The 12,937-nt window shown below is 33.9% G+C and overlaps 1 protein-coding gene across 1 annotated transcript in view; it reads left to right on the forward strand.

Moving 5' to 3' along the window:
* Positions 1-12,937, forward strand: part of LOC140165632 (uncharacterized) — a 361,058-nt gene that overhangs the window by 187,756 nt on the left and 160,365 nt on the right. The window contains 4 exon segments of the mRNA XM_072188920.1: positions 46-127; positions 901-1,078; positions 3,470-3,634; positions 6,355-6,501. Coding sequence (XP_072045021.1) covers positions 46-127; positions 901-1,078; positions 3,470-3,634; positions 6,355-6,501 — 572 coding nt within the window.

Here is a 12,937-nt window from a genome sequence, read left to right on the forward strand (position 1 = left end):
TAAGTTAGTGATCGTCTAATTCTATGATTTTCTTTCTCATTTCAGGGGTAGATATTACAAACGCGACTACCGGTGATTCTTACGTTATCGCATTGTACTGGGCGGTTGCTACGGCAACCTCAACAGGGTAAATATTATCATATTTTGTAATGGCTATATTTGAGAACTACCTGTCGATTGGCCAAAAAGATATTTTTTTTTATCAATTGGACCAATCAGCAACGTCGTTAGAATAATTTCACCACGCCAAAAAATTGGTGTGAATTATTTGCAAAGCTCCATTCTAATTGGTGATTAAAATGAAGATATCATGTAATTGACCAATCAGAGGCAATGTTAGATCGGCAGGTAGTGCACAGGGGGTTACGTTTATTTCACGTTGTAAATCAGGAGAGTGAATGATTTGAGAATAAATATTGCCAAAATAATATCTTAGTCGATTCAGTTTAGTATTATCTTTTTACTAATCATGCTAATATTTTAATACTATCAAGACTTTTAAAAAAATATTGCAGATTATTACATTGTATAATTGCTCAGTGTTAAAACTCAAGTATTCTAGTACTGTGGTTCCCCTTATATAAGTAACTATACCTCCAGGTATACATTCATCATGGGTGCTTGCCAATTTCATAACGACAGTGATTCATAATACCCAGTTTAATTCCCCTGTGCTAAAAAGGAAATAACGGTTTAAGCACCCAAGATTATTTAAGATGTATTTAGTATAGATTGCCTAATCTACCAGGTTGTTGCGTAAACGTAAAAAATACTGGTGGAGGAACGATCACGTGTCCTAATGCGCCGAGTTTAGGCATATTATATATTCAAGATTTGATTAAAACCATTTGCACTCTTTATATCTCAAGTTACAATCATATATTTTTGTTTATTCTACAGTTATGGTGACATCAGTGCCGTTAATGTAAGAGAAAAGTGGTTTTCAGTGGCAGCCATGATGGTCGGTATTGCCGTATTTTTTGGCATGATTCTCGGCGGCATGGCTTCAATGTTAACCAACTTTGACGCACAAAGGGCGCGTTATACCCACCGACTAAACGTCATTAAGCAAACTCTGGTAATTATCTATTATCTATATATTTATCTGAATAATTACTCTATAGCGGAAATGGTTTTATTCACCTTGAAGACAATGGACTCAGGTAAACATCTGCCCCATTGAAAAAAATAGCATTCTTAAAGTTGTCCAATAATTATGGTATTCATTTATGGGTTTGGGTATCCAGCGCCTGGAAAGACGACATTTCTTAAAATTAGTCAATAATTAGGGTATTCATCTATGTGTATGGGTATCCAGCGCCTGGAAAAACGACATTCTTAAACTTAGCCAACAATTAGGGTATTCATCTATGGATATGGGTATCCAACGCCTGGAAAAACCACATTCTTAAACTAAGCCAATAATTAGGGTATTCATCTATGGATATGAGTATCCAGCGCCTGGAAAACGACATTCTTAAACTTGGCCAATAATTAGGGTATTCATCTATGGGTATGGGTATTCAGCGCCTGGAAAACGACATTCTTAAACCAATAATTAAGATATTCATCCATGGGTATCCAGCGTCTGGGAAAACGACATTTTGACTCTTAGTCAATAATTAGGGAACTCACCCATATGCCTACCCAGCGCCTGCAAAACAACATTCTTAGACTTAGCCAATAATTTTGGCCGTCATATATGGCACCCAGTGCCTGGAAAAAACAAACATTCTGAAAGTTAGCCAACAGTTATTATGTTGTGGTAATAATAACTATTCACAATTTATTCTTTTTAAACGAACACTTAAAGGAGGATTTCGTGATCCTAGCATCCTCTTTTTATGACATTTTCAGTAGATATCCACGAAAAAGCTTATTTCCAAAATTTCAGTTGATTCCGATTTTGCGTTTGCGAGTTATGCATGATTATGTGTATTACACGGCTCCATAGACAATGTGTTGTAATTTCGTTCTGGTGCACCAGAACGAAATTCAAATTTAACGATATTTTTGCTAAACGAATTAATCTGCAAGAAATATTTGGTACATAAACATTATGTAGCCAGAGGTATCCAGTGGTGTAAAAATCTCAACATTTTTTGGCAAAAGTGGGGGGATGAGGCTGTGGATCACGAAATGCTCTTTAACACCCAGATCAGATTTAATTTAGAGCGCAATCAAATAAAATAACAAGGCTAAATAAACAGCCAACAAAATACACTAGGATCCACAACATGCTCATCCATCAGGGCACAGTTATTTAACCCCAATACATTTGTACATTCATTGAATGACCTTTGAAAATTTGAGTACAAAAACTCATACTCTGCAACTTGAGGCCAAATTATGCATTATGATTGTTTAATTGAGGTTATTGGACTATGCCATTGGGTTGAGGCCATTGTGGTCCATAGTAAGATGATTAACAAGTGGTTGGAGCAGATGCTATCTCATATTAGACAGTTCTCCTTCCTCTCACAGGATACATGTCACTCAGAAAAATGGACAACTTACCGATAAGGTTGTTCGATAGCTGGCGGCCATATTACATTGGCCCGCCATTTTGAGACGATCCGAACACAGAGAATTGAATATGCGATGTGAAGTTGTGTCTTGAGATAGACAGAATCTAATTATGGAATCTGATGTCCGTCTGTGTTACACTTTCTGTTATTAATATTACTAATAATGACACAGGAGGCGCGTTATAACGGATTGTGTTCAATTGTGGTGACATTTTGTATTCTAAGTTTGTGGTTACCTTTACCAAAGATACAAAGCTAGGTGATTGTTGCTCGTTACGTACAACTATAAAATATGAAAGTTGTAGTAGTCTTCTTGTGCAGCTGTATAAGAGTAATGCCTGTAGTGAAACAGGTGCACGGGATATTTGTAGAACAAAATATGGCGCCTAAGGATAAACAGGGCAGTGTGTGGTGACTTTGGATAGAGGTATCATCGTGTTTTTTTTGTTTTACGGAAATGATCAATAGATCATTACATTTGTATGCCATTTGATTTGCCTCTGGCATTGTATGTAATAGAGCAGGATCCATTAATCAATTTCAGTTTGTCACATTGTTCTATGTTTCAACATAAAAAGTTCACGTTTTCAGATATTTTCTCAGAATATATAGAGCTATCTCAAGAACCGCTGAACCAATACTAGACTTGTTTGTACTCATTTTAATGCATCTTTCATACTAATTCCAAATATAGTCATGAAAATTAACAATTCTGAAATTTTTTAATTAAAAATAATTGAAACTTGTCAGCTGCACGTGGAGAGAGTTACGAGTATTTAAGGGTATAAAACGTTTGAGTAACATTTAAAAACACATTTTTGAAAATTGTTGTAAAACATTTTAACATAATGTTTTAAGTGTTGACAAGATATGTTGCAAAAATATTTGCCAAAAAAATAGCACTCGTTATGTATCTGTCCATCTTTCTTTGTATTTTACAGAGAGACCAAAATGTCCACGAAACATTAGAACAGCAAGTGGTAGGTTATTACGAATATCTATGGGTGCGAAAGAAAGGAGTCACAGATGAGAGCTTGATCAATGCTCTGCCATTGACCTTCCATGCAGAAGTGACACTGAGCGGAAATAAATACATATTTGATAAGGTAAGAAAATCTTGAACAACATCGACAAACAAATAAACAAACAAACAAACAAGATCCAACCGAAAAAGCCGCAACGATGTTTTCATTTATTTTTAGAACCCCAAATAGCACATGTATATACTTTGATCAGCTCGAGTAATCGGCGGGCCTTATAACATCGCGGATTAATATCAAACTTTTATTTTGATAATTGTCTTGTGACATCTCGCCAGAAGCATCACAAATTATTAATTGAAGTCCTGTACTTTGTCTACTTTCTTTAACACACAAAATATAAGCCAGACAGGTCATCTAATAGCACTCTTAACGTGGGTCTACTTTTCGGCGTAGTGGTAAAATAAAGCCTAACATTTCCGGCCTATTAAGACCCGATCAAATTATACAGTAGTTAATGTTTCAGATTTTTATCCCATCAGTTAACCAGCTTTAACAATGACAATACGGTTGTTTGGCGTGTTCATTTATTAATGTTTCTAACAAAACATTACATAATTTTAAATTTTAGACCTTTACAATACCAAAGCTACACATTATACACATATATATCTTTTTAGCTATTTTTAACTTTTCTTTATCAAATCTTTCATCTTTTCTGCCTTTTTGTGGTATTTTTCTATAAATTGTATATTTGTGTGAAAACTGAGGGCGCTATTTACATATATTTTGCCCAATAATATTAATTGGGCCTATTCCTTTCATTTCATGATAAAGTATATTTGTGTAAAAGGATGACCTTGTACTACCTCCATGTTACACTAACATATTGGGAAGCATGTGTAATCATGTCTTCTATTAATTAAATGTAATGTTTTAATGGCATCTCAATTAAATTGAAATAAAATAAAAGCTGAAAAACAAAAGTATAGAGCAGTTGAAATAAACTAACACATTTTTTGTTAGCATAACGTATACTACCAGCGTCAACTCTCACAGTCCCTTTTAACCTTACATTGCCGATGGTAATTCCAAATGTAGCCTAGATTTGCCATCTCTATTATAATTGTTGATTTCACATTCTTTATTCAAATAAAGCGTTTAAGCACTGTTAGATAACCCGCGCGTCTTCGGTTCAGAGTGCCAAATCTGGGGCATTAACTTCTGTTGAATATAGTTACATATTCAGAGCCGAGTGATATATGCAGCTAAATTGGGCCATTCCAGTTGAAATCCACACTACCCCTGTGGAAGATTTTGGAAATATCTTCCACAAGGGGAGTATGTTTTTCAAATGTAATTGGTCAGGGTTAATCATTTTAAAACCCATACTCCACATGTATTATGGCTTTACCTATATCTTCCACAACTGGAGTGAGTATTTCAAATGGAAGTTACCCAAATGTCTATTCTATTTAAAACTCATACTCCCTCTGTGGAAGACTTTAGGTTAATCTTCCACATGGGTACATGTAGTGTGGATTTTAAATGGAATAGCCCATTTTCCGTTAGAAAGTAGGTGAAGTCGAACCATGCGCATAATCTCCCTGTTGGTGTAGTTATTATAGTCTCCGATAACTCGTAACCTAAAACCAATGCTTAACATAGTTACATAGATTTGATTTTTTTCTCAGTATTACTCGAAACCCAATTGTAGCTTTGGTATGTTGTTTATATGCACATCACGTATTGAGCTGGGAAAGTAATAGGCTGCCAAAGTGCAGCAGATTGTAGATCAATAGTATATGGCACTTTACGTTCCATATAAGGTACTTTGATGTACGTATATGGAAGGAAAGAGATTATGTAGTGCCACTAATTGAGATCCATTATAATCATCATCAATGCGTAGGTTTTTGTGGATATAAGAGAAGATTTCGCGCTAAATTTGATGTGCTTTTTACGGGTCAAGTCATTCGATTCGTTATTTCGTATTGCATTATCAGTCCCAGAACAACGCCAAATATGGATTAAAAGACCTTTGCCCTTGGATGTACAACAGCATGTTATGATCTAATGGGAAACTGTGCACATCAACAAACACCATTTCTATCAAAAAGGCAACGGCCGATATAATTTGAAACCACATAAATTACTAGAGTTGGTTCTTCTCTTGGATTTGGACCAAGCTTTAGAATATCGACTGTTGCATTTTGAAATAAAACAAACCAGAAATTTATCACCCATTGTAAAAGATATGGCACATGTACCGAATACATGTACATACATTGGCTGACCTTGTGGATTTCCTGGCCCAGCCATGCTAACCACATAAGGAGATTATACGATTAACCTAGTGCAGCTATTGTCATAGCAGGGTATTATTATGTAATACTCCTGATCCATATTTGGCGCTCTCTTGGACTGATTATCCAAAATCGCCAATGCAGTATTGCATCATTGTTTTGTTGTCCGGATCTGGTTTGCTTAAACTTTTATTATTTTAAATAAACGTTTTGAATGGTATACAATGCTAATCTGTACATGCATCAATTGTGGAAAATCAAAATGTGGAATGTGGAATGTGGAAAGCTTTTGATAATGATGATAATGATATTGATGATGATGATGATGATGAATGATGATGATGATGATGATGATGATGATGATGATGATGATGATGATGATGATGATGAATTTATATATTCATAACGATCTTCATATTCAAATGTTTTATTGGTACTTAGCATTATAAAACTTCTGTGTCATTGTGCCGTACGGTAGACGTTCTGTATATATAAAAAGTTACTTTATTGACAACATTTTGTTATTTTTGTCTTTTACAGGCACCAATGTTCAAAGGACTTAGTGATGGTTTTCTACGTATGCTTTCTCTAGAGATTAAACCCTCCCTCTATCTTCCCCGTCAAGTTATCGCCGATAGAAACGAAATTTGTCATAATATGTACTACATCCAACGAGGAGAAGTAGAGGTCAGTGCAACTTCTTTCTTCATTATTCATATTATTTTTAAAAGTTATTATCATATTATCATATTCACTTGTATACATACTCTTATTATTATCTAATTCTTAGGCATTACGTTTCTATTTTTTGTTTATTAAAGGAGGATTTCGTGATCCTAGCATCCTCTTTTTATGACATTTTCAGTAGATATCCCCGAAAAAGCTTATTTCCAAAATTTCAGTTGATTCCGATTTTGCGTTTGCGAGTTATGCATGATTATGTGTATTACACTGCTCCATAGACAATGTTTTGTAATTCAAATTCAAATTTGGCGATATTTTTGCTAAACGAATTAATCTGCAAGAAATATTTGGTACATAAACATTATGTACCCAGAGGTATCCAGTGGTGTAAAAATCTCAACTTTTTTTGGGAAAAGTGGGGGGATGAGGCTGTGGATCACGAAATGCCCCTTTAAGTGTTAAATTCTTATTCATAGTCTTATTCTTATTTCTTATTCTTATTAGCTCCTATTTTTATTTTTATTTGTATTCTTATTCTTACTCTTATTTATCGTCTTGTTTACTTCTTATTTTCATTCTATTTATTATTTTATTTCTTATTCTATTTATATTTATATGTCTATTCTAATTTCTTTCTTGTTCTTCTCATTCTTATTCTGATATTATTATTATTATTATTCTATTTCTTATTCTTATTCTATTTCTTATTCTATTTCTTTACATTATATTCTTTTTTATTCTTCTCATTCTTTTTCTACATGTATTTCTTATTCCAATCTTATATTCTTATTCTATTTTTTTTTTTTTTATATTTATATTTATATTTCTATTTCAATTTAATTTCAATTTCTATTCTATTTCTTATTCTATTTCTTATTGTTATAATTATTCTTACATTCTTATTCGTATTCTTATTCTATTTCTATTTCTTGTTCTATTTCTTATTGTTTTATTCTTTTTTATTCTTCTCATTCTTATTCTATTTCTATTTTTTATTTCTTATTCTATTTATTATTGTTATAATTATAGGCCTATTCTTATTCGTATTCTTATTCTATTTCTTATTCTTCTCATTCTTAATCTTTTTCTGTTCTTACTCTTTCATATTCTTATTTTTATTCTAATAAATCATCGGGATGACTTCTTTAACATAAAATTAACCATATCTATTCTAATTCTTATTCTTGTTCTATTTCTGGTTCTTATATTATTTCTTATTCTTCTCATTCTTCTATTTCTATTTCTTATTCTATTTTTTATTGTATTCTTATATTCGTATTCTTATTCTATTTCTTTTCCTATTTCTATTTCTATATTTATTTCTATTTATTTTTCTATTCCTATTTCTTATTCTATTTCTTATTCTATTTATTCTTATTCGTATTCTTATTCTTATTTCATATTCTATTTCTTATTCTATTTCTTATTCTTATTCTTCTCATTCTTAAGCCTCCAGCATACTTTCCTGCCGCTTGCCGCTGCGGCAAGCGGCAGGGCGTTTCAACCAATGACAAGCCTTTATTGTGTCCGTTCGTCTGTAATGCGAGTGCGCCACGCCGCTCAGCGGCAAGCGGCAGGGTAGTATGAAACCAGCATTAATCTTTTTCTGTTCTTATTTTTTCTTATTCTTTAATATTTTTTTATTCTAATGAGTTATAAATCATCGGGATGACTTCTTTATCATATTAAAAATTAACCATAAATGAAACGAAGTTATCATAAAATTAACCATAAATGAAACGAAGAGGTCGCTAACTATTTGGGATACGGGCTAAAACTACGGGCAGACGAGCTGCGAATTACGCATTTGTATTCGGCCCGCAAAATTGTTTATGGGGGCACACCACTAAATCAATGCGCCATTTGTGTAACCCTAATGAGTTCCGGTAAAAAACAGAAACTTTTTGAGGTATTTTGGGCTGGTCTGTAGACTTATTAATCAGAAAGAGTGGCGAATTATAGCTTAAATAAAAGTGTAAAGCCTATACATAAATTTGAGTCGCCAAAAGAGTCGCATTTTTATAATTATTGAGAAAATAGGTCCGCGAATTAAAAAATGGCAGAATCGGGTTTGCATTTTTGAGAGCATGTCAAAAACAGTGAGGGCGCTGTTTGCGTCCTCCTAGCGGGAAAACGAGACGGAGAACCCCCATTCATTGAAACATACGTTAAACTTTCACCGATTTGCAATCGACTGGTCATCATAAAATATTTTAAAACGAGCCCAAAAGGCCTCAAAATGAGCAAAGAAAACCGGTGTTTTTACACGTGTTTCAATGGGAAGATTATTTAGTGGTGTGCGCCCTTCGAAGGGCCTAGGCGTAAAATCGGGCTCTTGAGAGATTCAGCCAAAATTGAAGTTGGCTTTCGATTAAATTGCGGTTTTTTGTTTTATATAGATAGTTTTAATGTTAGTGAATATATTTAATGCGTTTTAGATGCAAGTCGCGCTAAGTTTATTCTCTCAGAGGCCTTCAAAGTTAAAGAAACTGTCAAAATTGTGAGAAAACTAATATTTCTCAGATTTGAAGCAAAATTGTCTTAAGGTGACAAATCGGCACAAGTCTTTAAACCTCTCAAATCTTAATTATTTTGTAGGGGGGTGATTGTTGTAAAATCATTAATATATAGACCTTTGCCATTATGAAACCTAATTTCTTTTCATTTTAAAGCGGTTTTAGCAGATAAACGGTCTAAAACTATATGTTGAGAATTGGTATTTAATGCAAATCTAGGAAATAAGCACAGATGGTCAAAATGTTGAAAATGTGTACATTTTTGGAATGCACCATGTATCTTTGATAGGACATTTCTCTTGATGTGGATGTCACAGAGCACTCAAACCTTGAGTGTTTTACTCAAAACATTTTATATTTTAAGAAAATATAAAAAATTCGATTTTATGAACATCATTATTCCTTGAAGGGGCACACCACTAAATCAATGCGCCATTTGTGTAACCCTAATGAGTTCCGGTAAAGAGCAGAAACTTTTGGAGGTATTTTGGGCTGGTCTGTAGACTTATTAATCAGAAAGAGTGGCGAATTATAGCTTAAATAAAAGTGTAAAGCCTATACATAAATTTGAGTCGCCAAAAGAGTCGCATTTTTATAATTATTGAGAAAATAGGTCCGCGAATTAAAAAATGGCAGAATCGGGTTTGCAGTCTTGAGAGCATGTCAAAAACAGTGAGGGCGCTGTTCGCGGCCTCCTAGCGGGAAAACGAGATGGAAGAACCCCCGTACATTGAAACATATGTTAAACTTTCATCGATTTGCAATCGACTGGTCATCATAAAATATTTTAAAACGAGCCCAAAAGGCCTCAAAATGAGCAAAGAAAACCGGTGTTTTTACACGTGTTTCAATGGGAAGATTATTTAGTGGTGTGCGCCCTTCGAAGGGCCTAGGCGTAAAATCGGGCTCTTGAGAGATTCAGCCAAAATTGAAGTTGGCTTTCGATTAAATTGCGGTTTTTGATTTATATAGATAGTTTTAATGTTAGTGAATATATTTAATGCGTTTTAGATGCAAGTCGCGCTAAGTTTATTCTCTCAGAGGCCTTCAAAGTTAAAGAAACTGTCAAAATTGTGAGAAAACTAATATTTCTCAGATTTGAAGCAAAATTGTCTTAAGGTGACAAATCGGCACAAGTCTTTAAACCTCTCAAATCTTAATTATTTTGTAGGGGGGTGATTGTTGTAAAATCATTAATATATAGACCTTTGCCATTATGAAACCTAATTTCTTTTCATTTTAAAGCGGTTTTTTTTTTTTATTCGGTCTAAAACTATATGTTGAGAATTGGTATTTAATGCAAATCTAGGGAAATAAGCACAGATGGTCAAAATGTTGAAAATGTGTACATTTTTGGAATGCACCATGTATCTTTGATAGGACATTTCTCTTGATGTGGATGTCACAGAGCACTCAAACCTTGAGTGTTTTACTCAAAACATTTTATATTTTAAGAAAAATATAAAAAATTCGATTTTATGAACATCATTATTCCTTGAAGGGGCACACCACTAAATCAATGCGCCATTTGTGTAACCCTAATGAGTTCCGGTAAAAAACAGAAACTTTTTGAGGTATTTTGGGCTGGTCTGTAGACTTATTAATCAGAAAGAGTGGCGAATTATAGCTTAAATAAAAGTGTAAAGCCTATACATAAATTTGAGTCGCCAAAAGAGTCGCATTTTTATAATTATTGAGAAAATAGGTCCGCGAATTAAAAAATGGCAGAATCGGGTTTGCAGTCTTGAGAGCATGTCAAAAACAGTGAGGGCGCTGTTCGCGGCCTCCTAGCGGGAAAACGAGATGGAAGAACCCCATACATTGAAACATATGTTAAACTTTCATCGATTTGCAATCGACTGGTCATCATAAAATATTTTAAAACGAGCCCAAAAGGCCTCAAAATGAGCAAAGAAAACCGGTGTTTTTACACGTGTTTCAATGGGAAGATTATTTAGTGGTGTGCGCCCTTCGAAGGGCCTAGGCGTAAATCGGGCTCTTGAGAGATTCAGCCAAAATTGAAGTTGGCTTTCGATTAAATTGCGGTTTTTGATTTATATAGATAGTTTTAATGTTAGTGAATATATTTAATGCGTTTTAGATGCAAGTCGCGCTAAGTTTATTCTCTCAGAGGCCTTCAAAGTTAAAGAAACTGTCAAAATTGTGAGAAAACTAATATTTCTCAGATTTGAAGCAAAATTGTCTTAAGGTGACAAATCGGCACAAGTCTTTAAACCTCTCAAATCTTAATTATTTTGTAGGGGGGTGATTGTTGTAAAATCATTAATATATAGACCTTTGCCATTATGAAACCTAATTTCTTTTCATTTTAAAGCGGTTTTTAGCAGATAAACGGTCTAAAACTATATGTTGAGAATTGGTATTTAATGCAAATCTAGGGAAATAAGCACAGATGGTCAAAATGTTGAAAATGTGTACATTTTTGGAATGCACCATGTATCTTTGATAGGACATTTCTCTTGATGTGGATGTCACAGAGCACTCAAACCTTGAGTGTTTTACTCAAAACATTTTATATTTTAAGAAAAATATAAAAAATTCGATTTTATGAACATCATTATTCCTTGAAGGGGGCACACCACTAAATCAATGCGCCATTTGTGTAACCCTAATGAGTTCCGGTAAAAAACAGAAACTTTTTGAGGTATTTTGGGCTGGTCTGTAGACTTATTAATCAGAAAGAGTGGCGAATTATAGCTTAAATAAAAGTGTAAAGCCTATACATAAATTTGAGTCGCCAAAAAAGTCGCATTTTTATCATTAATGAGAAAATAGGTCCGCGAATTAAAAAATGGCAGAATCGGGTTTGCAGTCTTGAGAGCATGTCAAAAACAGTGAGGGCGCTGTTCGCGGCCTCCTAGCGGGAAAACGAGATGGAAGAACCCCATACATTGAAACATATGTTAAACTTTCATCGATTTGCAATCGACTGGTCATCATAAAATATTTTAAAACGAGCCCAAAAGGCCTCAAAATGAGCAAAGAAAACCGGTGTTTTTACACGTGTTTCAATGGGAAGATTATTTAGTGGTGTGCGCCCTTCGAAGGGCCTAGGCGTAAAATCGGGCTCTTGAGAGATTCAGCCAAAATTGAAGTTGGCTTTCGATTAAATTGCGGTTTTTGATTTATATAGATAGTTTTAATGTTAGTGAATATATTTAATGCGTTTTAGATGCAAGTCGCGCTAAGTTTATTCTCTCAGAGGCCTTCAAAGTTAAAGAAACTGTCAAAAATTGTGAGAAAACTAATATTTCTCAGATTTGAAGCAAAATTGTCTTAAGGTGACAAATCGGCACAAGTCTTTAAACCTCTCAAATCTTAATTATTTTGTAGGGGGGTGATTGTTGTAAAATCATTAATATATAGACCTTTGCCATTATGAAACCTAATTTCTTTTCATTTTAAAGCGGTTTTTAGCAGATAAACGGTCTAAAACTATATGTTGAGAATTGGTATTTAATGCAAATCTAGGGAAATAAGCACAGATGGTCAAAATGTTGAAAATGTGTACATTTTTGGAATGCACCATGTATCTTTGATAGGACATTTCTCTTGTTGTGGATGTCACAGAGCACTCAATCGTTGAGTGTTTTACTCAAAACATTTTATATTTTAAGAAAAATATAAAAAATTCGATTTTATGAACATCATTATTCCTTGAGGGGGCACACCACTAAATCAATGCGCCATTTGTGTAACCCTAATGAGTTCCGGTAAAAAACAGAAACTTTTTGAGGTATTTTGGGCTGGTCTGTAGACTTATTAATCAGAAAGAGTGGCGAATTATAGCTTAAATAAAAGTGTAAAGCCTATACATAAATTTGAGTCGCCAAAAGAGTCGCATTTTATAATTATTGAGAAAATAGGTCCGCGAATTAAAAAATGGCAGAATCGGGTTTGCA

The sequence above is a fragment of the Amphiura filiformis genome, chromosome 12 (assembly GCF_039555335.1).
Source record: "Amphiura filiformis chromosome 12, Afil_fr2py, whole genome shotgun sequence".
In the NCBI taxonomy this organism is placed as follows: domain Eukaryota; kingdom Metazoa; phylum Echinodermata; class Ophiuroidea; order Amphilepidida; family Amphiuridae; genus Amphiura; species Amphiura filiformis.